Here is a 26,107-nt window from a genome sequence, read left to right as displayed (position 1 = left end):
AAACTTATGGGCTGCATAATAAGAACCTTGGTCTTCACAATCCCTTATTTTAATCCAGACACTCCTTTCTATTAATTCCAGTCCCCTAGACAATAACTTGCCTCTTTCAACCAACTGCTAATCAGAAAATCTTTGAACCCACCTATGACCTGGAAGACCCCACTTCAAGTTGTCCCACTTTTGCGGGCCAAACTAGTGCACACCTTACATGTACTGATTAATGTCTGCCTGTAACTTCTGTCCCCCTAAAATGTATAAAATCAAGCTGTAACCCAACCACCTTGGGTACAAGTTTTCAAGAACTCCTGAGGCTGTGTCACAGACCTTGGTCACTCTTATTTGGCTCAGAATAAACCTCTTTAAATCTTTAAAAAAAAAAAAAAAAAAACTTATGGGATACAGCCAAAGATGTTTTAAAAGGAAAGTCTACAGCTGTAAACATATACACTAAAAAAGAAACACCTCGGCCGGGCGTGGTGGCTCATGCCTGTAATCCCAGCACTTTGGGAGGCCAAGCGGGGCAGATCACCTGATGTCAGCAGTTCGAGACTAGCCTGGCCAACACGGTGAAACCCTGTCTCTACTAAAAATACAAAAATTAGCCAGGGCGTGGTGGCAGGCACCTGTAAGTCCAGCTACTCGAGAGGCTGAGGCAGGAGAATCGCTTGAATCCAGGAGGCAAAGGTTGCAGTAAGCCAAGATTGCGCCACTGCACTCCAGCCTGGGTGACAGAGCGAGACACTGTCTTAAAAAAAAAAAAAAAAAAAACTCACATTAACAACCCAACTTTTACCTCAAGAACTAGAAAAAGAAAAAAAGATAAAACCTAAGGCTAACAGAAGGAAATAATAAATATTAGAAATTAATAGTCAATAAGGAAGACTGAGGTGGAAGGACTGCCTGAGGCCAGGAATGCAAGACCGGCCTGGACAACACAGCAAGACCCCATCTTTACCCAAAAAAATAAAAACAATGAAAAGAAAAAAAGTGGCCAACTCTTAGCTAGACTACCGAAGAAAAAAAGAGATAAGACTCAGTAACTAAAAAGGAGGAGAGAAAACTTCCAAGCTCATTTTGTTTTGTTTTGTTTTGTTTTTGAGATGGAGTTTCACTCTTGTTGCCCAGGATAGAGTGCAACAGAGCGATCTCTGCTCACCACAACCTCCGCCTCCTGGGTTCAAGCAATTCTCCTGCCTCAGCCTCTCGAGTAGCTGGGATTACAGGCATGCGCCACCACGCCTGGCTAATTTTGTATTTTTAGTAGAGATAGCGTTTCTCCATGTTGGTCAGGCTGGTCTCGAACTCCCAACCTCAGGTGATCCGCCTGCCTCAGCCTCCCAAAGTGCTGGGATTACAGGCATCAGCCACCACGCCTGCCCCAAGCTCATACTTTGAAACCAGCATTACCTTTATACCAAAGTCAGATAAAGACTAAAGACCAGTATCCCTTATATATTGATATATTTATATCAATATAAATATTGATGCAAAATCTTGAACAAAACACTAACAAATGAATTCAACAGCACATTGAAAGGACTATACACCATGACCAAGTGGAATTTATTCCGGGAATGCGAGAATATTCAAAAACAAAAATCAATTTAATACATCACATTAACAGAATGAAGGATAAAAATCACATAATCATCTCAATTGATTCAGAAAAACCATCTGACAAGATCTGATACTCCTTCAAAATAAAGACACTCAACAAACTAGGAATACATGAAAACTACCTCAACATAACAAAGCTCATATATAAGATGATGCCCATAACTAACATCAAACTCAATGGTGAAAGACAGAAAGCTTTTCATCTAAGTCCAGGAACAAGATAAAGATGCCAGCTCTCATCACTTCTATTCAACATTGTATTGGAAGTCCTAGCCAGAGCAATTAGGCAAGAAAAAGAAATAAAAGGCATCCAAATTAAAAAGGAAGAAGTAAAATTATCTCTGTTCACAGATGACATGATCTTATACATGTAGAAAACCTTAAAGATTTCATTAAAAAAAAACTGTTAGAGCTAATAAACTAAAGTTGCAGGATAATCAACACACAAAAATCAGTTGCATTTCTATACACTAACAATGAATAATTTTAAGATAAATTAAGGAACAATTCCATTTAAAAATAAATTTCCATTAAAAATAAAATACCTAGAAATAAACCTAAACTAAGGAGGTTAAACGACTTGTTTACTGCAAACTACAACACATTGCCAAAAGAAAGTAAAGACAACACAAATAGAGAGACATCCCATGTTCATGGATCTGAAAACGATACGGTTAACATGTCAATATTACCCAAAGCAGTTTACAGATTCAATGCAATCCTTACCAAAATCCCAATGGCATATTTTGCAGAAATTGAAAAAAATTCTAAAATTCATATGAAATTTCAAGGGACCCAAACAGCCAAAACAATTCTGAAAAAGAGCAAATTTGGAAGACTCACACTTCCTGATATCAAAACATACTACAGAGCTACAGTAATGAAAACGGTGTAATACTGGCACTGGCATAAAAACAGATACACAGACAAATGGAACAGAATCCAGAAATAAATCCTTGTGTATTTGGTCATATGTGTTTTTTGGGAGGTTTTTGTTTTTTAAAGATGGGGTCTCACCTTGTCACCTAAGCTGGAGTGCAGTGGCACAATCATAGCTCACTGCCACCTCAAACTCTTTAGGGCTCAAGGGGTCCTCCTGCCTCAGCCTCCCAAGTAGTTGGCACTACAGGCGCATGCCAACATGCCTGGCTAATTTTTGTATTCTTTGTAGAGACAGGCTTTCGCCATCTTGCCCAAACCGGTCTCGAATTCCTGGGCTCAAGCAATCCTCCAGCTTCAGCCTCCCAAAGTGCAGCGATTACAGGTGTGAGGCACCACACCTGGCCTCAGATGATTTTTGACAAGGGTGCCAACAGGCAAAGAATAGTCTCTTCAATAAACACTGTTGGGAAAACTGGATCCAAATGCCAAGGAATAAAGTTGTGCCCTTATCTTAACCATATATAAAAATTAACTCAAAATAGATTAAAGACCTGAACATGAGACCCAAAACTATAAAACTCCTAGATGAAAACATAAGGGAAATGGGGAAATACTTTGTAACAATGGACTAGGCAATGATTGTTTGGAGATGACACCAAAAGCACAGCTAATTAAAAGCAAAGACAGACAGATGAGACTACTCAAACTTAAAAACTTTCGTTCATCAAAGGACACAATCAACAGAGTAAAAGGCAACCTATGGAATAGGAGAAAAGATTTGTAAATAACATACCTGGTAATGGGTTGATATCTAGATTATATTTTAAAACTCCTACAACATAGCATCAAAAAATGAATTAACCCAATTTTTAAAATGGGCAAAAGACTTAAGCAGACATTTCTCCAAAGATGATATATACTAGCCAACAGGCATATGAAACGTGCTCAACATCACTAATCATCAGAAAAGTGCAAATCAAAACCTCTATGAAATATCAGCTCATACCCATTAGGATGACTACTATGAAAAAAAAACAAAACAGAAAAAAGAACAAATGTTGGTGGGGATATGGAGAAATCAGAACCCTTGTACATTGTGCTGGAATTGTAAAACAATCCAACTACTACAGAAAACAGAATGACTGCTCCTCAAAAAACTAAAAACAAATAATCGTGTGATCCAGTAATCCCACTTCTGGGTATAGATCCAAAAGAACTGAAAGCAGGGTCTCAAGGAAATATTTGCACACTCATGTTCATAAGCACTATTTACAATAACCAAGAGGTAGAGACAACCCAAATGTCCATCAAGAGAAGAATGGATAAACACAACATGCGGTATACATAAAATGAAATACTATGCAGCCTTACAAAGGAAATCCTGTGACAGGTACAACATGAAGGAACTTTGAGGGCATTAAGTGAAATCAGCCAGTCACAAAAGAACAAATATTGTGTAATTTGACTTATACAAAGTGTCTAAAGTAGTCAAATTCATACAGAAAGTAGAATGGTAGTTAGCAGGGGTTTAGGAAACAGGACAAAGGAGAGTTGCTGTTATAGGGGTATGGAGTTCAGTTCTGCAAAATGAAAATGTTCTAGAGATCTGTTTCACAATATAAATATGCTTAACACTACTGAACTATACACATAAAGATAATTAAGACAGTAAAGTTAAATGCTTTTTATAACAAATTTTTAAAAGATATGTAAAAAATGGTAAATTACAAAACAGTATAGATGTATATAATGCAGAGCAACAATTCTATTTTATTTTGAAAGAAAAAAAACAGCAGCTAACATTTGAGATTTTACTACATACCTAGCACTGATGAGGCAGAGAATTAATCCTCACAACACCACCAAGAGGTAGGTACTATTATCACAGATATCTCATTTTACAGATAAGAAAGCTGAGGCACAGATTAACATGTCCAAAAAACACAGGGGTAATTAATGACAAGTCCAGGTTTTGAATGCAGGCCCTCTTAAGACAGCATCCATGTTCTTAACCTGTATATAATACATATGTAAACGTCTGGAAAGACAAGAAACCAAACAATGCTTTGGTTTTAGGATGCTAGAATTATGACAGTTTTCACCTAACACACTTCTGTTTTAAATTTCTGCAAAGATCATGTACTCCTTTTCATAATAATGTATTTAAAAGGAAATATTTACATTTTGGAAAAAAATATTCAACTGAACAGCAAGGTCTTTATCCCTACTAACAATCATTTCATTTCCTTATATTTCTGTACTTGGACTCTTCCTTAAAGCTGCTAATCTACTTGCTACTACCTACATGCCTCAGCTTCCTACTTCCCTAAACACATCCTTTCCCTGCAGAGAATGTCCTCTCCTTCACCTTAATATATACCATTTTATTTACCTACTCATCTATTTGATTTTCACACCTATTTTATTTATCAAAGTTCAGTTCTTAACTCCTTCATGAGGCGTTTCAAAGCCTGTCTTTACCTAGTCCAGCTACTTAGTGTGCTGGACTTAAAAACTGTTCTTTAGCTGTTTTATCTGTGTCCTCCACATCAGCAATGTTCCTTGAAGATGTCACTACCCCTTCTTCTAAAGGCAAGGACATTACAGGAGGAAGCATACCTAGCACTCAGATGTAGATTTCTAAAAACATTCCTGCCAGAAACCAGGGCTGCTTAGAAACAAGACTGATTGCAGAATTGGGGCTGGGAAAGTATTAGGGAATGTGTTTTATCATATGCCAGAAAGCTAGGAAGCTATCAGAGAGTAATGAAAGAGACTCAAAAGGATATAGAAGCCACTTTGAAGGTGGTAACACTAATCAAATTTGAGACAATTTGAACATGAAAAAGAAAACAATCCAAAGCTCCTAATTGAAAACAACAAACATTTGCAACTACTGGTTAGTGCCCAGTACACAACCATTTCTATCTTCTTGGTAGGAATGGTGGAACGTAGTTCATTCACCAGTTGATGAGGGAAAACTCTTCCTTACAGGAAAAAAAAAAAAAAAAAAAAAAAAAAAATCAGCTATTGAATGACAGACTTAGGGAGAAAATCACCATTTGCAACCTCCACTGAAATAATTATCAGGTAAAGATCATCGCAATGCTAAAACCACTCAGAGAAAGACTGTTGAGAAAATGCATACTCTCCAAGTGCCAGAATATCATCCCACAGATTAAATGCCAATTATGAGGTTAAAAAAAGTACCTGTGCAGTCAATGGTGATCTGCTAGGAACAGAACCACCAGCCACTCTGTGCCTCCTGATGTGATGAAATGTGAAGTGGATAACATCACCTGTGAGTCTTGTCAACAGCCTTTCACAGTCAGGCGCAGTGGCTCACACCTGTAATCCCAGTACTTTGGGAGGCCGAGGCAGGCAGATCACTTGAGCCTAGGAGTTAGACAGCAGCCCAGGCAACATAGGGAGATCTCCATCTCTACAAAAAGTACAAAAAGTAGCCAGGCATGGTGGCATGCCTGTGGTCCCAGCTACTCAGGAGGCCAAGGCGGGAGCATCACTTGAGCTCAGGAGGTTGAGGCTGTAGCGAGCCGTGATCGCACCACTGCACTGTAGCCTGGGCAACAGAATGAGACCCTGTCTCAAAAAAAAAAAAAAAGAAAAAAAAAGTGTTTCACAAATCTAACAGCAGTTAGGCTTGATTTCTGGCTTACAGAAACTACAAGGGACAAAAGAACAACTTAAAGACACTTTGAGGAAATAATCAGTTAATCAAAAATGTGTAACATTCTACAAGACAACTGACTAGCCTCTTCAAGAAGTTAGTATCATGAAAATAAGATGAGGACTATTCTAAATTAAGAGACATGACAGCCAAATGCTGTATGTGAGCTTTGATAGGTTCCTGATTCTATAATCAAAAAGCAAAACAAACAAAAAAGCTTTTATGGATGACATTTGGGAGATAATTGAGAAATTTAAGTAAGATTGGCCTATTAGATGAAATCAGAGAATTATTGTTAATCTTCTCAGGTGTAATAATAGTATTATAGTTAAGAATGCCCTTGTCATTAGAAAATGCTTGCTGAATATTTAATAGATTCACTGTCGTGTTTTCTGTGTCTTATTCCCAAAATATTTCAACAAATACACATATACACACACACCCAATACACATACAAGCACACATAATAAAACAAATACAGCAAAATGTTAACTTAGGTGATGAGTATACTACAATTATACTATATTCTTCTTTAAACTTTTCTATTTGTTTGAAATTCTTCACAGTAAAAAGCTAGAGAAACTCAGTAAAATTATAAAAAATTCAAGGAAAACATAGTTCCTTATCTATAACTTTCACTAGCACTTCCCTGTTATTTATCTTTTTTCCAGTACTTCTTGTCTATACAAGAATAGCATAAGCCCCTTGAAGACAGTTAAACCCTTTTAAATTTTTGCAAGTGTACTGATGCAAATAGCCCAATGAACACTGCTGTTCATGAGTAATACACAACTCCGGACTGGCAAAAATAAAAAGTCTGTTAACAAGTCCTAGCTAGCATATGAAACAACATAAACTCTCTGTAAGTACAACCATTTTTGTTTTTTGTTTAATGCTAAAGTCTGAGATTTTAGTGCAGTCATCCGAGTACGTACATTGTACTAAATATGTAGTTTCTTATCCCTCACCCCCAACCCGCCCTCCCCCTTTCTGAGTCTCCAAAGTCCATTATACCACTCTGAATGTCTTTGAGTACCCACAGCTTAGCTCCTACTTGTAAGTGAGATGACATGGTACTTGGTTTTCCATTCCGGAGTTACTTCACTTAGAATAACGGCCTCTGGTTCCTTCCAAGTTGCTGCAAAAGATATTATTTCATTCTTTTTTTAATGGCTGGGGAGTATTTCATGATGTATATGTATCAAATTTTCTTTATCCACTCATCAGCTGACACTTAGGTTGGTTCCATATCTTTGCAATTGTGAAATGTGCTGCGATAAACATACATATACAGGTGTCTTTTTATATAATGACTTCTCTTCCTTTGGATAGATACCCAGTGGTTTCTACAGTGGTTGTACTAATTTACATTCCCACCAGCAGTGTTTAAGTATTCCCTTTTCATCACATCCATGCCAACATCTATTGTTTTGACTTTTTAGTAATGGCCATTCCAGCTGGAGTAAGGTGGTATCTCATTGCGGTTTTAATTTGCATTTCCCTGACGATTAGTGACATTGAGCATTTTTTCATATGTTTGTTGGCCATATCTTCTTTTGAGAAAATTCTATTCAGGTCATTTGCCCACTTTTTGATGAGATTATTTGATTTTTTTTTCTTGCTCATTTGTTTGAGTTCCTTGTAATTCTGGGTATTAGTCCTTTGTCAGATACATAGTTTGCAAATATTTTCTCCCTACAGGTTGTCTGTTTACTGTGATTATTATTATTTTTGCTGTGCAGAAGCTTTTTACTTTAATTATGTCCCAATTATTTATTTTGAAGTACAACCACTTTGGAAAACAATCTGGTATCATCAAAGTAAAGCTAAACACATATCCTATGACCCAAAAAATGTTCTCCTTAGGGGTATACCCAAGAGAAATTCTTGCAAACAGGCACCAAGAATCAGGCACAAGAATGTCTAGAGCAGCGCTATTTATAATAGAAAAACCGTAACACCCCAATTTCCACTGACAGAAGAATGAAAAAGTTATGACATATTAATTCACTGGAATATCACATAGCAGTGAAAACAATGAAAATGAACCAGAGCTACAATTAAACATGGATAAATCTCAGGAACATAATGACAAACAAAAAAAGGCATGTTGTAGAAGAATACATGTAATCATTTTGTTTGTAAAAAAATTTCAAAAACATTAAGAATACATTTTTTAAGAAATCAAACATGGAAATGCAAATGAATGATAAACACAAAATTCAGGATATGGAATACCTCTTGGATGAGGGACAAAGACAAAGGAGCCTTCTGTTTTCACTTGTTTTCCTGGCAATGTTCTTTTTAGTAAGTTAGATGGTAGGTATATAGGCATTTACTATATCATGCTTCTTTACATCCCGTGGATGATTTGCTGTGTTATTTTGTGTGTGTGTGTGTATCTGTCCACAGTTCCTTGGCTAATAACTCCCCTAGCCTTGTTGCAGTCTCGTTATATTGTTGGGTGCTTTAGGCCTCAGGAAACAGACTCTCTCCAACCTTCTCCTGCTCTCTACCTTTCACCCCACCTGAAGGCCGGTCTCTAACCCCCACCCCCCACCTTTGTGATGTGGGTCATAAGACTCTCATTCCAGAGAGGGTCCCACCCCATATACCCTGAAGGAATGAAGCTTCCATAGAAACCCAAGACGATTGGGTTCAGAGAGTTTCCAAATAGCTAGCTGAACACTGAACTCATGGAAGCTTGGCATCCCTTCCCCCATACCTTGCCCTATGCATCTCTTCATCTGTATCCTCTGCAATATCCTTTATAGTAAACTAGTAAAATAAGTATTTTCCTGAGTTCTGTGAGCTGCTCTAGCAAATTAACCAAACTCAAAGAGGGGGAGCATGAGAACCCCAACTTGAAGCCACTCAAGTTTTAAGTTCCGGAGGCCCAAACTCGTGACTGGTGTCTGAACGGGGTGGGAATGGGGCAGTTTCGAGGACTAAGCCCTCTATCTGTGGGATCTGACACTATATCCAGTCAAACAGTGTAGGAAATGAACTAAAGGACACCCAGTTGGTGTCCACTGCAGAAATGATTGCTCGCTTGGTGGTGAGGAGAAACCCCCATACGTTTGGTTACAGAAATCATCTGTGTTGATGACTGTTGTGGTATGAGAACAGAGGGAAAAAAGTTTGAGTTTTTTCCCAAACATTTACTAATATTTTTATTCTACTCAATACCAAAAACAATTTAGAAAACATACATCTATAGATCCTGACTTTATGGTCCTTAAAACTTTAATTCAAAAGCAATATTAAATTATTCATGTAACAACAGTCACATTTCTCTCTATCATTTGTTTAGTGGAGTGAGAAGTTAACAGTATTCTAATAGTCAATCCCATCCCTATTACCAGTTAGTGAAATAATCAGTAATAACATAAATCCCCACTCAGAAGACAAAAAAAAGTTATGACATTTTTAAAACCTAACGGAACTTACATTTACCTATTTTATTGAATGATTAAGCCTGTAACTTGCTGGATAAGACAGGGTTAACCTTCAGATTGTGATGGAAAGATTGGTTTGCGTTTTGCACTTAAATCACAGCAGAATCATTAAACACACATTCAAAACACAGAGAAGTCTCTGTTGCCTCCCACTTTATAATGATAAGGGAAGTTGCTAAAGTTACAATTTCACTTATCATTTATATCCTAATCACTCTTTAAAGGCTTGAGCCTGTGACCCAGATAAATGCCACATTAGCAGATAGCAGACCCTAATTAAGGGGCTTTTCTTGGTTTGTTGTTTTTTGTTTGTTTGTTTTTGAGACAGTCTTATTCTGTCGCCCAGGCTGGAGTGCACTGGCGCAATCTCAGCTCACTGCAACTCCACCTCTCAGGTTCAAGAGATTCTTGTGCCTCAGCCTCCTGAGTAGCAGCTGGGATTACAGGCATGCACCATCACCACCCAGCTAATTTTGTATTTTTAATAGAAACGGGATTTCCCCATGTTGACCAGGCTGATCTCGTAGCAAGAGATCTGCCCGCCTCAGCCTCCCAAAGTGCTGGGATTACAGGCATTAAGCCACCGCGCCTGGCCTTAACAGGGTTTTTAGAAATGTTTTCCAACAGACATGGCACAGCTCTGGTATATCAGGAAGAAATCTTTACTGAGCCTTGCAATAAGTCAGGTTACTGGAGATAAAAACAGGGGAGAACTTATTTACAACTTATAAAGCATGAGAAGTTCCACGGGGTCCCTATCCTAATTTCATCCATAAGGTGCCCCACACACATACACACACACACAATGAGAAAGGCAGGCCTCGTTTACAGAGTGTTTTGAATTGCTCTTTATTCAAAGCCAGAGACAAGACTGATACCAATCAAGGAAATCAAAGTAAAAGACTTATAATTGTTGAGCTGGGAGCACTACCTGCCCAAGCATGAATAAAAGAATGCTTCATGTTAAAACTGTGAGGTCAGGCGAAGTTCAGGATCAAGCACAAAGGGTTGTAATTACATTTATATTCCATTACATTAAACATTTGATACAGAATGAAGCTCAACGGTTGCTTTATAAAGTATTTCTGCCTATTTAATATCTATCTAAAAGTGTTTGCTATTGCAGTAATACCAAAGACAATTACAGAAGCAGTTACCGTGCCACTGCTTTTCTTCCGAATATCTAGAGCTGGAATGAGCTTAGCTATGCGCTTATGTCTGTCACTCCTATGAAATTTACTAAAACTTAACTAAAATTTTGCAAATATGCTAAACATGAAAAAGATTCACCTTAAAAAACCATGACTAAAACTTGATTTCAATCCGCAAACTAAGTGAACAGTATAAGATCACATTTCCTATAGCACTTCAATTTCCAAAAAGGTAACTCAAAGACTTGTATAACTTTTGATTGCCTACCAACCAAATGATGCTTGTTTGTTGTTGCTGTTTTACAAATTCTACTCTAATGTAGGTATATTTCATGCCAAAACTTCATAGATTACCAGAAGGCCCTCAAACCAACAATAACCCACTAACTACACTGTGAGAACCACTGTTCTGGACAAGGATATAGAATTAGCTTAGGACAGTTCAATTCTGGGTTCATGTACCAAATCATGTACCATTATTATATGTTCCTGAGTAAGTCAAAATGATTTAAATTTTCGAGGAACATTTATTGAAGAGTAAACAGCAGCTAAAAAACTGAAAAGAAATTAAATTCAACTATAAGTGAATAAACAAATGACAGTACACCCATAACAGTCTTTATAATGGATCATGTAAATGTAGCCATGACATGACACTATCAAAACACTGGTTAAGACATAAGGATGAGAAAATTCTCTAAGATTATATGTATTATGGTTGCCATTTTTGTAAAAACATGCACAACTATGTGCACATGAAAATATGCAAATATGTTCTTAAGAATACACACCAAAATTTTATAGAAATCATGTCTGGGTAATTGATTATCTTCACATATATTTTCTATTTTTCTACAATAAATAATTCATTAAATTATTTTTGTTTTGTTTTAAAAAGACTCATAATTTCTCTTTACCTCATCCTATCTTTTTGCTTATAAGAAGCTATGACATTTGTACCTAAACTCAGCTAACTTACAGCAGTGTTTAAGGGTGGTCTGAAGTGACATGAGGAATTTAAAGAAAATCCCTATAAATAAAAATGCAGAACATGATAATATCTCCTTTAATGAAGATGAATTCCAGAAACACCCTGCACTGGCAGGAATGTTGTTACTGACGGAGAAAGTTTCAGAGGGCAGGGCTGCATTTCAAAGATGCTGCATGTTATAAGGGCAATTCCTTCCCTACCTTCTAACTCCAACCTACAAGATGCTCAACAAGACTTTCTTCCAGCCAGGTGCAGTGGCTCACCACCTGTAAAGACAGCACTTTGGGAGGCTGAGGCAAAGTGGAACTCAGAAATTCAAGACCAGCCTGGGCAACATGGTGAAACCCCGTCTCTACCAAAAACACAAAAAATTAGTCAGGTGTGGTGGCTCAAACTGGTGTTCCCAGCTACCTGGGAGGCTGAGGTAGGAGGATCACTTGAGCCTGGGAGGTGAAGGTTGCAGTGAACCAAGATCACGCCACTGCACTTCAACCTGGGTTGACAGAGTAAGACCCCAACTCAAAAAAAAAAAAGAGAGAGAGAAGAAAAACTGTCTTGTTATTTAAAAAAAAAAAAAAAAAAAAAAGACTTTCTTCCTGGATTCAGTTAATCATGTTACCTGCCACTTCTTTTAAAGAACCTATTATTGGATTTGTCAAAAATGTTCATAAACAAGTACCATTTCTCCTCAAAGATTTTTAAGCCTTCCTTGGTACTGATTTTAATAACATTACATATGAGGTTATATGCACAATAAGGCCCAAATTTACTATATGCTCTACTAGGCACCCTGGATGCTCTCTTAGTCACCTTCCGCTCAACTCCATCGAAGAGGATGCTTCATTAGGCATAGGAGGGGACTTACCCAAGGTCATGGGAGCAAAATCCAGGTCGCCTTCCACTTACACTGTGCTTACCTTTTATGCCTTATAAATATAAATAGTTACAGATCACTCAGGTCCCTCCCAGCTGATCCTCTAACCAGAGAAGACAGCAACTGCCCTATGCTATTCACAAAGTTAAACATCAGCTAAAAAACTGAAAAGTAACTAAATTCAACCATAAGCAAATTAATGACAGTGTATCAACAATATAGTATACGATTCAGTGTTTACAAAGGATAATGTAAATACAGAATTTCTTTGTTTTCCATTGCAAGCCCACTGATCTCCTTTCTTTCATTTAAGGAAATGAGGGCCTACTGTGGGCAAGGCACTTTGGAAAATACAAAAATGAGTAAAACACGCCCTCTGTCCTCAAAAAATTCTTACACACAAATGAAAAAGACATACATAAACTATTAAATAGAAAGGAACACTTCTATTAATAAATACAATCGAACATCAAGAACTCTTGGAAAATTCAATTTTCAAGTAAAACTGGTTGTACTCCTCTAAAGAACAAAAGCTTTCCTTAAAATTAAACATCTTAGGCTGGGCACAGTGGCTCATGCCTGTAATCCCAGCACTTTGGGAGGCTGAGGTAGGCAGATCACAAGGTCAGGAGTTAGAGACCATCCTAGCTAACACGGTGAAAGCCCGTCTCTACTAAAAATACAAAAAAATTAGCCAGGTGTGGTGGTGCGCACCTGTAATCTCAGCTACTGGGGAGGCTGAGGCAGCAGAATCGCTTGAACCCGGGAGGCAGAGGTTGCAGTGAGCCGAGATCACACCACTGCACTCCAGCCTGGGTGACAGAGCAAGACTCGGTCTCAAAAAAAAAAAATTAAGCATCCTAGATAAAATATTTCTACTTTCCTAAACATAAAACAGTATAACAATAAAAAGAGCTAACATCCATTAAGTTTACTAATATGCTAAGAGCTTTACATACTTTGGATTTAGTCTTCATCAAAACCCTGAGGTAGCTATTATTAATAGCCCCATTTTAAAAAGATACAGCTGAAAAAGAGAGGTTATTTGCCCGTCACATAACTAGTAAATGATGGAGCTGTGATTCAAACACAGCAGTATACCTCTCTATTTTGATGCATTTATCCATTAATTCAAACATTTAATGGCCACCTACTGCATACAGAGCATCATACTGGGAAATGAGAACAGGGCAGTGAACAAGATAAGATCATTAATGAAGTTCACCTTCTGACTAAAAAACAGACATTCTCGGTCGGGCATGGTGGCTCACACCTGTAATCCCAGCACTTTGGGAGGACAAGGCGGGTGGATCACCTGAGGTCAGGAGTTCGAGACCAGCCTCAACATGGAGAAACCCCATTCTACTAAAAATACAAAATTAGCTGAGCGTGGTGGTGCATGCCTGTAATTCCATCTATTCGCGAGGCTGAGGCAGGAGAACTGCTTCAGCTAATTTTTGTATTTTTAGTAGAGACAGGGTTTTGACATGTTGCCCAGTCTGGTCTCAAACTCCTGACCTCAGGTGATCCGCCCGCCTAGGCCTCCCAAAGTGCTGAGATTACAGGCGTGAGCCACCATGCCCAGACAACCCCATATTTCATCACAGATGTATAAAGTGGCTTAGGATAAGTTACAGTGACTTGATCAAGGTCTCAAGCTGGGATTGGGGGAATAGCTGTGATTTCAGAAGACAGGTGACACTTCGGAAAGGAAAGAATGTAAACATAGCCTTTGGCTACAGCAAGAGACTCGGAAGAGGGGCCCTGAATGTGGGGCTGGAATCATGAAAGCAATGAGGGATACCCATAATCAGACTGCGGGAAAAATAACTTCTGTACAAAAGGTTTTGTTTGATAGGGTTTTTTGTGGGCGTTTGTTTGCAAGGGGAGGAATTACAGTAGAGAAATAAATTAAGAGACTATGACAACTGATTTGGTGGGAAATTTTAAAAGCTGACCATAAGAGGTGGTAACAGAAATGAAGAAAAAGAGACAGTTGGGACAGCCACTCTGGGAATATTTGAGTGCATGTCTAACAGTGACACCAGAAATATACCTGCAGAATCCAACATGTAAATACCTCCAATCCTAACACACGGAATAAACCCTAGATGTTTTGTTTTCACAAATGTGTCTAGCATTTTTCCACAAACCCCAGTGATTCAACCTTCTTTCTACCTGTTTCATAAATGTGGTTTCACACTACCTTTTTAAAATCTTAACAGCAGAATGTCATACATACTAATTCAAAATGCCACCTACTTTTAAAGTTATTCTACTCAGATGGTACAACTGTCAAAAGCAAACACTGTTCCTTAAGTTCAGGTCCCACACAGGCCACAACAAGACAGAATTTGGAAATTTTAAAGAATCTAAAGGACGTGTACTAAGTTTAACATGAGTAATGCTCAACATGTTAAACCTAGTACTGGTCCTTTAGATTGTTCAGTAATGCTATTTTTAGATCAAACAACACTCCTCCACGTGCAAGTTTTTCCAAATTATACTAACAAGGTCAACGATCATATCCTATCTAAAAACAAGACTATATAACACAGCTAAGACCTTTTGCAATGGCTTATCTACAAGTATTGTGACGTAAAGATTGTATTTATTTATATCTTTACGTTTTTACATGTTTTATGTTGGAAAATACTTTTATTATTTGTATTGTGTTCATATATCTGCCTTCATTCTTATTCATATTTTTATTTATGGCAGAGTTAAATCGTACTAGAATCCTTTAAAAAATAAAGGGCTTTACATTATAACAGCATTTCACGTTCCTTGGATAATCTGGGTCTCAGAAGAAGCTTGTGAAACTTACAAAGAAAGCTATAATCATCCCCTCTGTACAAGGTAACACTGGAACTCAGAAAGATTAAGTAACTTTACTAATTCAAGATCGCACAGTAATTGGCAAGGGAAGGGCCCCAATCAGGCCTTCTCTTTATTCCTGCTCTCCTCCCGACAGGACACTACCAATTTAATATTTGAATATTCATGCGCCTCTCTTCAGTAAACCTGGACTGTAACTAAGAGTCATACTATTGCCGCCCAGCCCTCATCCTGGGTCCCTCATCCTGGGTCTCGACGTGCAGCAGCAACACTAGTACTCTTCAGTAAACAGAAACACGAGCACACGCTTCAGTCAGGACCCCATTCAACGCTGGGTTTGCTCTACTGCACAAAACTTAACTAAAATACACTACTACAGCATTCACGCCTAACCCTCAATGGAACTGTCCTTGTCACTCTGGGAAATTCAATCACAGGTGACTCATCCCGTTAGCTTACAGTTTTGTAAATTAATAATCTTATATACCGAAGGAAAAGAATGAATTACACAGACCTCTCCCTTCCCCACCCCCAAAGTTGCTTAAGTGTCAAAGCACGGTAGTAAAGCACAAAGAAGTGGGGCTGGAGCTAGCTAGCGTTCCTCCCCTCTGCGACTCCGACCGTCCTCGGGCCACCCATCTCTCAGAGCCCGGCGGGTCGCTTCAGCCCCCCACCCCGCAGGGACCCGACGGACGGCTCGGCAGCCTCCAGCGCCCAGACCCGAGCCCCCCCGGTGCTGCGGATGTGGAGGCTCGCGACGTTCGGGCTGCCCTCCTTCCCGGCGCCGCTACCTGCCTCCGGCAGCCCGCACACCTGGCGGCCCCCGCCCCAGCGTGGGGAACCCGCCCCAGAACGCGGAGGTCTAGCGCGGCCACGCGACTCCGCACAAGCCTGCTTCCGCCCCAGCCCACATGGCCGCGGCCGGCGGCGCCCCCGCCCCCGCGTGAGCCCCGCGCGGTTCCCCAGGACCCGGGGACCCCAGGAGGCAAGAGGGGGCGGTGGCGACGCGGGTGGGAGGAGGAGGAAACGCGGCCGGGGGGAAGAGGAGGAGCGCGTCCCGACTCGCCGCGAGGGCGGGAGGAGCCAGCAGGGGAGAGGCGAGGAGGGGTCCCGCAGCGGCGGCAGATCCGCGGTGCAGCGGGCGTCTACCTGCGAGCAGAAGTACGAGCCCTGGATGCCCAGCTTGATGCAGGTGGGACACTGGAGCTTGGCCTCACTGCTGCAGCCGTCTGTCTCGCACACCCGCGTCTCCACGGCCGCCATGCTGCCTACCCGCTGGAAGAGCGCCTCACCGAGGAAGAGGCGGCGGCGGGAGGGAGGAACGGCCGGGCGGAGGGGAGGGGAGAGAGACCGAGTCGGGGGAGGAGCTCGGCCAGCCGCTGGCCTGGGCGCGGGAGGGGGAGGAGCCCAGGGCCGGCCGGGACCACTCAGCTCGCCCCGCCCCCGCCCCGCGCGCGCAGCTGGTGCCCCGCCCCGCAGCCTTCGCCCCGCCCCTCGCCGGTGGTGCCTGCGTGCCCAAGCCTCCCGGCGGCGCGCACATTGGGGCTGTAAGGGAGCTCGGCAGGGCCCCACCATTCGGCGCCGTCGGGCGTCGGCCAGCAGAGAACGCGACTTGCGGACGCCTGGCGGTGAGGAGTCGCCCTCTCGCGGCGCACTCTCTGTGCCTACAGTCAGATAAGACAGTCGTCCTCACTGACGAACACCCAGGAGCCCTGATCATCCCCGACACCCGCAGGCGGCTGGAGAGGGCGCTGCGCTCCTCTGCGTTGGTTCCCCCCGCCGCTCCTTGGAGAACAGTCCCTTGGGTTAAGTTCTGTTTCTCATTGACATTGTCGGGTCTGAGGCCCAAGGACCACCGCTCATTCACAGAAAGGAGAGCCATAGAGCTGTCAATGAGACGGTGGGCTGGGATTCACATCTGCCCTCCCTCCTGCCTTTTTTTTCCCACACACCACCTCCCCCCTTTCAAAACCGATAGTGCTAGTAATAGTAACACAACTATCAGGTATTCAATACAAATAATAATTTTTTTGTATAATCCCTGTTGATTGCTTCAGCGGTAAATAGGGGAGAATTGTGCTGATCCTGAAATGTCAGAGTCCAAAGAAGCTGTAAAGGCCTTCCGCTGCGAACCTGTTGCTTCAATCTTTTCAGCTGTATTCCAGGTCGGCTGTGTTGTAACTCATGCTTGAGTGCCTCCCTGTCACTAGGGAGGAGCGAAAAACTAACATTTAATGATCACAAAAGGCTGTGAACTTTGTTATTGTATTTTTTTAACTTCTCCGTACTTAATACACCAGAAAAGCTCAAAGCTCGTATTACTTTTATTTTTAAGAACTTTGTTTTGGCTAGGAGCGGCGGCTGACGCCTGTAATCAATCCCAGCACTCTGAGAGGCCAGGGCATCCAGGGCACCAAGGCCAGCGGATTCTTTGAGGCCAGGAGTTCGAGACCAGCGTGGAAATATGGCGAAACCCCATCTCTACAAAAGCTAAAACTAAAAACTAAAAAATTAGCCAGGCATGGTGGCAGGCCCCTGTAGTCCCAGCTACTGAGGAGGCTGAGCCGGGAGGATCCGTTGAACCTGAGAAGTCAAGGATATGGTGAGCTATGATCCTGCCACTGCACTCCAGCCTAGACGACAGAGCAAGACCATGTCTCAAAAAAAAAAAGAACTTAGTTTTGCAATATAAGCAGTAAAAATGATGTTATAAAATCAAGTAATAGGAATGTTTACATGCATACATACATATACTTTTGTATACAAGAAAAAAGAAAAATCAATAAGTATGTATATATGTATATATAAAATATTTTTATATTAAAAACTGTACCATACCATGTAAAGTAATTTACTTACCTGATTTCTTCAGTTACTATGTCAACTTTTTGTTTATCATTTGGTTTTTCTTTGAGACAGCATCTCATTCTGTCAACCAGGCTGGAGTGCAGTGGTGCTCACAGTGAGAGGTGACAGCGTGCTGGCAGCCCTCGCAGCCCTTGCTCCCTCTCGGTGCCTCCTCGGCCTCGGCGCCCATTCTGGCTGCGCTTGAGGAGCCCTTCAGCCCGCCGCTGCACCGTGGGAGCCCTTCTCTGGGCTGGCCGAGGCCGGAGACGGCTCCCTCGGCTTGCGGGAGGTGTGGAGGGAGCAGCACTGGCGGTAACCGGGGCTGCTTGCAGGCCAGCTAGAGTTCCGGGTGGGCGTGGGCTTGGCGGGCCCCACACTCCGAGCGGCCTGCCGGCCCCGCGGGCCTTGCAGGCCAGCTTGCAGGCCAGCTAGAACCGGGGCGGGGCCAGCTAGAACCGGGGCGGGGCCCGCTAGAACCGGGGCGGGGCCAGCTAGAACCGGGGCGCTTGCAGGCCAGCTAGAGTTCCGGGTGGGCGTGGGCTTGGCGGGCCCCACACTCGGAGCGGCCTGCCGGCCCCCGGGCCTCAGGCAGTGAGGGGCTTAGCACCCGGGCCAGCAGCTGCGGAGGGTGCGCCGGGTCCCTCAGCAGTGCCGGCCCACCAGTGCTGCGCTGGATTTCTCGCCGGGCCTTAGCTGCCTCCCTGCAGGGCAGAGCTCGGGACCTGCAGCCCGCCGTGCCTGAGCCTCCCCCTGCCACACCGTGGGCTCCTGCCCACGTGGCCCAAGCCTCCCCACGAGCGCCACCCCCTGCTCCATGGCACCTGGTCCCATCGACCGCCCAAGGGCTGAGGAGTGCGGGCTCACGGCTCCAGACTGGCACACAGCTCCACCTGTGGCCCCAGTGCGGGATCCACTGGGTGAAGCCAGCTGTGCTCCTGAGTCTAGTGGGGAGTTGGAGAACCTTTATGTCTAGCTAAGAATTGTAAATACACAATCAGCACTCTGTATCTAGCTGAAGGTTTGTAAACACACCAGTCAGCACACTGTGTCTAGCTCAGGGTTTGTGGATGCACCAATCCGCATTCTGTATCTAGCTAATCTGGTGGGGACTTGGAGAATCTTTATGTCTAGCTAAGGGATTGTGAATACACCAATCAGCACTCTGTATCTAGCGCAAGGTTTGTAAATGCAGCAATCAGCACCCTGTGTCTAGCTCAAGGTTTGTAAATGCATCAATCAGTGCTCTGTGTCTAGCTAATCTAGTGGGAACTTGGAGAACTTTTGTGTCTAGCTCAAGGTTTGTAAACGCACCAATCAGCACCCTGTCAAAATGGGCCAATCAGCTCTCTGTAAAATGGACCAATCAGCAGGATATGGGTGGGGCCAGTAAGGGAATACAAGCAGGCTGCCCAAGCCAGCAGTGGCAACCCACTGGGGTTCCTTTCTGCCCTGTGGAAGTTTTGTTCTTTCACTGCTTGCTATAAGTCTTGCTACTGCTCACTCTTTGGGTCCACACTGCGTTTATGAGCTGTAAGACTCACCATGAAGGTCTGCAGCTTCATTCCTGAAGCCATGGAGACCACCAACCCACCCGGGGGAACGAGCAACTCCAGAAGTGCCGCCTTAAGAGCTGTAACACTCGCCGCGAAGGCCTGCAGCTTCACTCCTGAGCCAGCCAGACCACGAACCCACCAGAAGGAAGAAACTCTGAACACATCTGAACATCAAAAGGAACAAACTCTGGACATGCCGCCTTTAAGAACTGTAACACTCACCGCGAGAGTCCATGGCTTCATTCTTGAAGTCAGTAAGACCAAGAACCCACCAATTCCGGACACAACAGCTCACTGCAGCCTCAACATCCTGAGCTCAAGTGATGTTCCTGCCTCAACCTCTGGAGTAGCTAGGACTACAGGTACACGCCACCTTGCCCAGCTAATTTTTTAGCTTTTTTGTGGAGACGGGGGTCTCACTATGTTGTCCAGGCTGGTCTTGAACTCCTAGGCTGAAGTGATCCTGTCACCCCCGCCTCCCAAAGTGCTGGGATTACTGGCACAAGCACTGCACACAACATTCTTTATTGTCATCAATTATACTTTTACCATATAATTTTAATGTCTGCATAATATTCTATTGTATGGGTAATTTACTGAACCAAATCCACTAATAATGGACATTTAGGTTATTTTAAATTGTTATCTATTATAAACAAGGTTTCAGTGATTATCTGTTTAGCTAAAACTTTACATACATCCTTATTTACTTAGGATATATTCTTTTTTTTTTTTAATAGCAACAGGGTCTCCCTATGTTGCCCAGGCTGGTCTCAAACTCCTGATCTCAAGCCATCCTCCCACCTTGGCCTCCCAAAGTACTGGGATGAGCAGGCATGCAGCCTGCATGCAGGCATGAGGCGAGGAGGTCTTCAGATACAGTCTTAAAAGTGGAATTGCTGTGTTAAAGAGTTTTCACTGTCTTTTGTCCTTTATATTGTTTGCCACATTTTTACATATCTCAATGTAACTCCCTACAAAACATTTATCATTTAAAAAGGAAAAATAGTAACTTTAAAGTGGAGAGACCTGGGAGATACTCTCTTTATTGTGATCAAAGTGAAAATCACCAATAATGTAACAAATAGATATTGTACACCTCTCTATGTGAACCACTGAGGAGAATACAGCACTATCTTTTGTAGTATTCCTGAAAAAAAATGCATAAATGACTCTAATCATGAGGAAATATCAGACAAACGCAAGCTGAAGACATTCTACAATATAATTGACCTATGCTCTTCAAAATGCCAATGTCCCAAAAGACAAAGATTTGAAGAACTCTTCCAGATTCAAGGAGACTGAAGAGACCTGACAGCTAAATGCAACACATGATCATGGGTTGGATTTTTGGATCAAAAGAAAGAAAGGTTTTTGCTATAAAGGAAATTAGGTTGCATTGTATCCTTATGAATTCCCTGATTTTGACAGTTACACATAGTGGAAGTCAGAAAGAGAAATGAATGATAAGACAAATGTGAGAGAACGTTAAAAATTGGAGAACCTGGGTATACCAGAGTTTTTTATTTTTTCTATTTGCTACTTTTATACAGCTTTGAAATTATTTTAAAATAAAAGTTTTAGAAATTCTTCCTCTCAAAAGCAAGTAAATGGTGCTGAAAATTAAAAATTAGAATTAAAAATTCTTCCTAGATGCTCAACTGCAGGATCAAGTCCAATCCAGGCTTTTTGTGTATACCTCCACTTCATTCAGCCTCATCTCATTATTTTTCATGCCTAGGCCTTGACCACTTAGCAATAGCAAGATGCTCATGTTTTCCTGAACACATAGTGCTATTTCATTCTTCTATGTTCTTATACATGTTGTTTCTTCTGTCTGGATTGCCTTTCCGCATTTGATCTCTTGGTGAAAGTACCATTTCCTTAAGATCCAGCTCTGACATCACTTCACCCATTAAACTTCTGCTGACCTCCTTAGCTCTACTTAATCAGTGCCTCCTCTGTGCTACCTCTAAACCAAGTACAAAGTGTGATTGTTACAATTGACAATAATTTTAGGTAACATTTATTAAGGGCTTAATATATCCTAGGCATATATAGTCATGTGTATGACATTCCAACACTTGGGTCAGTGGCGGAGCACATAAACAACAGTGGTCTCATAAGATTATTATACCATATTTTTACTGGAACTTTGTATGTTGAGATACATTTAGATACACACATACCACTGTGTTACAATTGCCTACAGTATTCAGTGCAGTAACATGCTGTACAGGTTTGTAACCTCAAAGCAGTAGACTGCCTGTGCACCACACAGCCAGGTGTGTAGTAGGCTATACCACCTAGGTTTGTGTAAGGACACTCTATGATATTCACACAACCACAGAATCACCTAACTGCGTTTCTCAGAGCATATGCCCATGGTTAAGCAACACATAACTAGTGAGATGTAAAAGTATAGATACTAGTGCTTTTACTTTTAATCCTCACAACTACACTATAAAGAAGGTACCAGTAGTAATCCCATTTTTATTTCTGTAGCCCAAGTTCACATAGCCGTAGGTAACAGAGCTTAGAATTGAGCTCAGGTTTCTCAGACTACAAATCCCATGTTTTTAGCCACTATACTTCATTGCCTTTAATTTTTCACCTGTCTCCTACTAGACTGTGACTTCCTTTTAACAACAGATTTAATTTATTTTTCTTTCTATCTCCAAACAACCCTAGCACAATGCTTGATATATAATAGGTGCTCAATAAATGTTTGGCTGGGCATGGTGGCTTTCACCTACAATCTCAGCACTTTGGGAGGCCAAGGCAGGAGGATCACTTGAGCTCAGGCATTTGGGACCAGCCTGGGCAACATAGCGAGATCTCATCTCTGCTAAAAGTAATTTTTTTTTTTTTGAGACAGTTTCGCTCTTATTGCCCAGGCTGGAGTGCAATGGCGCAATCTTGGCTCACCGCAACCTCCACCTCCTGGGTTCAAGCGATTCTCCTGCCTCAGCCTCCCGAGTAGCTGGGATTACAGGCATGTGCCACCATGCCCTGCTCATTTTGTATTTTTAGTAGAGACGGGGTTTCTCCATGCTGGTCAGGCTGGTCTCAAACTCCTGACCTCAGGTGATCCACCCACCTTGGCCTCCCAAAGTGCTGGGATTACAGGCATGAGCCACCGTGCCCAGCCTAAAAGTAAAATTTTAAAAATTAGCTGGACCTCGTAGTGGACACCTGTCATCCCAGCTACTTAGGAGGCTGAGGCAGAAGGATCACCTGAGTCTGGGAGATTGAGGTTGCGGTGAGCTATGATCACACCACTGCACTGCAGCCTGGGCAACAGAACAAGTCCCTGTATCAAAAATTAAAAATAAAAGTTTTTTCTTCTCAACCTGTTAGCACATTATGTCAAATATGCAAAAAAAGGATTCATGTGTCTGGAGAGAGAAAAAGAGAGAGAATATCTATTCTATCAGTCAGAACTCAGCAACCCAGCAAAAAAACAGATGGCACTCTGAAGCTGGGTAATACCAAATAAATAAAATGGTATTTTTGTTTATTTATTTTAGAGTCAGGGTCTCATTCTGTCCCCTGGGCTGGAGTGCTGTGGCTCAGTCATGGCTTACAGTAACCTTGAGCTTCTGGGCTCAAATAAGAGTGTCTCACACTACAAGTACTTATCACCACTCCCAACTATTTTGTTTTTATTTTTTATAGAGATGGGGTCTCGAAATGTTGCCCAGACTGGTCTCCAATTCCTGGCCTCAAGCCATCCTCCCATCTCAGCCTCCCAAAGTGTTGGGATTACAGGTGCAAGCCACCATGTCCAACTACAGTCTCTTCTTTTTCTTTGCCCCCTCCTCTGGTCCTTAATTCAGGATAGCTATAGTCTCAATTAAACTCTTCATTCTTTTCAAATTACCTGTAATCCCAGCACTTTGGGAGGCTGAGGCAGGAAGATGGCTTGAGGCCAGGAGTTCCAGACGAGTCTGGGCAATATAGCAAGACCCTCATCTCTTTAAAAAATAAAAGGCCGGGTGCAGTGGCTCACACCTGTAATCCCAGCACTTTGGGAGGCCAAGGTGGGCGGATGTTCGAGACCAGCCCAGACAACATGGTGAAACCCCATCTCTACAAAAATACAAAAATTATCCAGGCATGATGGTGGGTGCCTGTAATCCCGGCTACTGGGGAGGCTGAGGTGGGAGAATCATTTGAACCCTGGAGGCGGAGGTTGCAGTGAGCCGAGATCGCGCCATTGCACTCCAGCCTGGGCGACAGAGCAAGACGCCATCTAAAAATAATAAAAATTAAAATTAATATTAAAAGAAATTAAAAAACAAAAAGTTAAAATTAGCCACAGGTGGTAGCATATGCCTTTAGCTTCAGCTCCCTGGGATTGCTTGAGCCCAGGAGTTCAAGGCTGCAGCGAGCTATGATCCAGCCACTGCACTCCAGCTTGGGTGGCAAGGTTTCGGAAAACTGTAAGGAATGGTGTGGTAACTGAGTGTTAACAATAGGACATTTCCATTTCTGGCCCTGCAGGCACAAGGGGTCTGGGCAATTACCAAAACTCACAGTGGGCTGGGTAGAGAGGGCCTCCAAACAGGAGATGTGACCTCTGCTTAAGAGACCTGGCCAGCCCAAAGTCATCCTAAAAAGTCAGGAAGCTGAGACTTCATTCTCTTCCACCTTATGATCTTCTGAAAGCTGGGACAAGGAGCCCATTGATCCTACAGAAGACCACACAAGTCAGCCTCTCAGGACAGAGGGCGAAATGAGAAGGTAGAAAATGGATTCAGACGGACAAAAGGAAGATAATCCAGAATAATGTTGTATTCACCACCCAACTTAAGAAATGAAATATGGCCAATACAGTTGATCTCCTCAGCGTAACTCTCTCTGATTGCCATCCGCCGCCTTCTCTTCTGCAGAGTCACTATCCTAAATTTGGTGTTTATCATTCCCATGAAGACCTTAAACCTTTGTAATGGCATTATACTCTGTAGTCTTCATTCTTGCCTTCATTATTCTTCATCATGATTGTGAGATTCATCCTTGAAATTAGGGATACTTGAATCCCTAATTTCTTTATTTTCCCTACCATATAATTTTCTGTTCTCTGACTATATCACAATATGTGCATTCTCTTGGCAACGGATATTTAAATCTTGTTTTCCGTATTTTGCCCTTACAATCAATGCTGCCATGAATAGTCTTACACTTCTGTGGAATACATTATTTTAAGACGTAAAATTGAATAATGGAATTTTCTAACAAGGATTAGCACTTTCCTTGCTCTGTCATATCCTCATACTTGAGAATCATTGTGAGTAATGGGTTGGGAGCCAAAAAACTGATTCATGTGTCTAGTTCCTAATTCCTTGTCTCATACAAGACACTTAAATCTTTGAGCCTTTGTTTCCTTATCTGTAAAATATTGTTATAAAAATCGGGCCAGGCACGGTGGCTCATGCCTGTAATCCCAGCACTTTGGGAGGCCGAGGCAGGTGGATCACCTGAGGTCAAGAGTTCGAGACCACCCTCGGCAACATGGAGAAACCCCGTCTCTACTGAAAATAAAAAAAAAAATAGCCAGTTGTGGTGGCATGCACCTGTAATCCCAGCTACTCGGGAGGCTGAGGCAGGAGAATCGCTTGAACCTGGAAGGCAGAGGTTGCAGTGAGCTGAGATTGCGCCACTGCACTCCAGCCTGGGCAATAGAGCAAGTCTCCATCTCAAAAAAAAAAAAAAAAAAAAAAAAAAAATTAAATGAGTTGGTGCCCATGAAAGCACTGTGTAAACAGTAAAGCACCATGCAAATGTAAGTTGTCACTGTTTATTGTGTGCCACCCCTTTTATAAGGTATCTCCTGTGAAAGGGAGGAATCATGTCTCTTATTTGTTTCCTGTTGCATCCCTAGTACCCAGAATAAGGCTGGCACAGAATAGGCTTTGCATTTGTATTAATCAGGAAAGACTAATGGCTGTAACAAACAATCTCAAAACTTTTGGGAGCTTAAGAAAATCAAAATTTATTTCTCTCTTATGTCATAGTCAGCTATAGGCCAGCCAGGGAAACCCTACCTTAGCAAAGATCTCAGATCCATCTTGTGGCTCCACCAACTCCAAAGTGCTTGGAGTCCCCACCCGAGGAGAGGCTGGCACATGAATGTACAGAATTGTGCATGAGATTTGACAGGCCAAACCTAGGAGTGATGTATTTCACTCTACTCCATTCCATTGTC

At 42.1% G+C, this 26,107-nt stretch overlaps 1 protein-coding gene across 4 annotated transcripts in view; it reads right to left on the bottom strand.

Annotated features, from left to right (window-relative positions):
* The window catches only part of METAP1 (methionyl aminopeptidase 1), a 66,849-nt gene extending 49,898 nt beyond the window's left edge, over nt 1-16,951 (bottom strand). The window contains exon 1 of one of the 4 annotated variants that reach the window (XM_054485393.2): nt 16,649-16,951. In XM_054485393.2, the coding sequence (XP_054341368.1) occupies nt 16,649-16,762 (114 nt within the window). In that variant the 5' untranslated portion in view covers nt 16,763-16,951. The remainder of the gene's footprint in view (nt 1-16,648) is intronic. The other 3 variants (XM_054485395.2, XM_054485399.2, XM_063664569.1) reach the window with 3 other exon arrangements.
* Between the last annotated feature and the right edge of the window lie 9,156 nt (nt 16,952-26,107).

The sequence above is a fragment of the Pongo pygmaeus genome, chromosome 3 (assembly GCF_028885625.2).
Source record: "Pongo pygmaeus isolate AG05252 chromosome 3, NHGRI_mPonPyg2-v2.0_pri, whole genome shotgun sequence".
NCBI classification, from domain to species: Eukaryota; Metazoa; Chordata; class Mammalia; order Primates; family Hominidae; genus Pongo; species Pongo pygmaeus.
The sequence above is the reverse complement of the archived record's forward strand: the minus strand, read 5'-3'. Positions and strand labels throughout refer to the sequence as shown.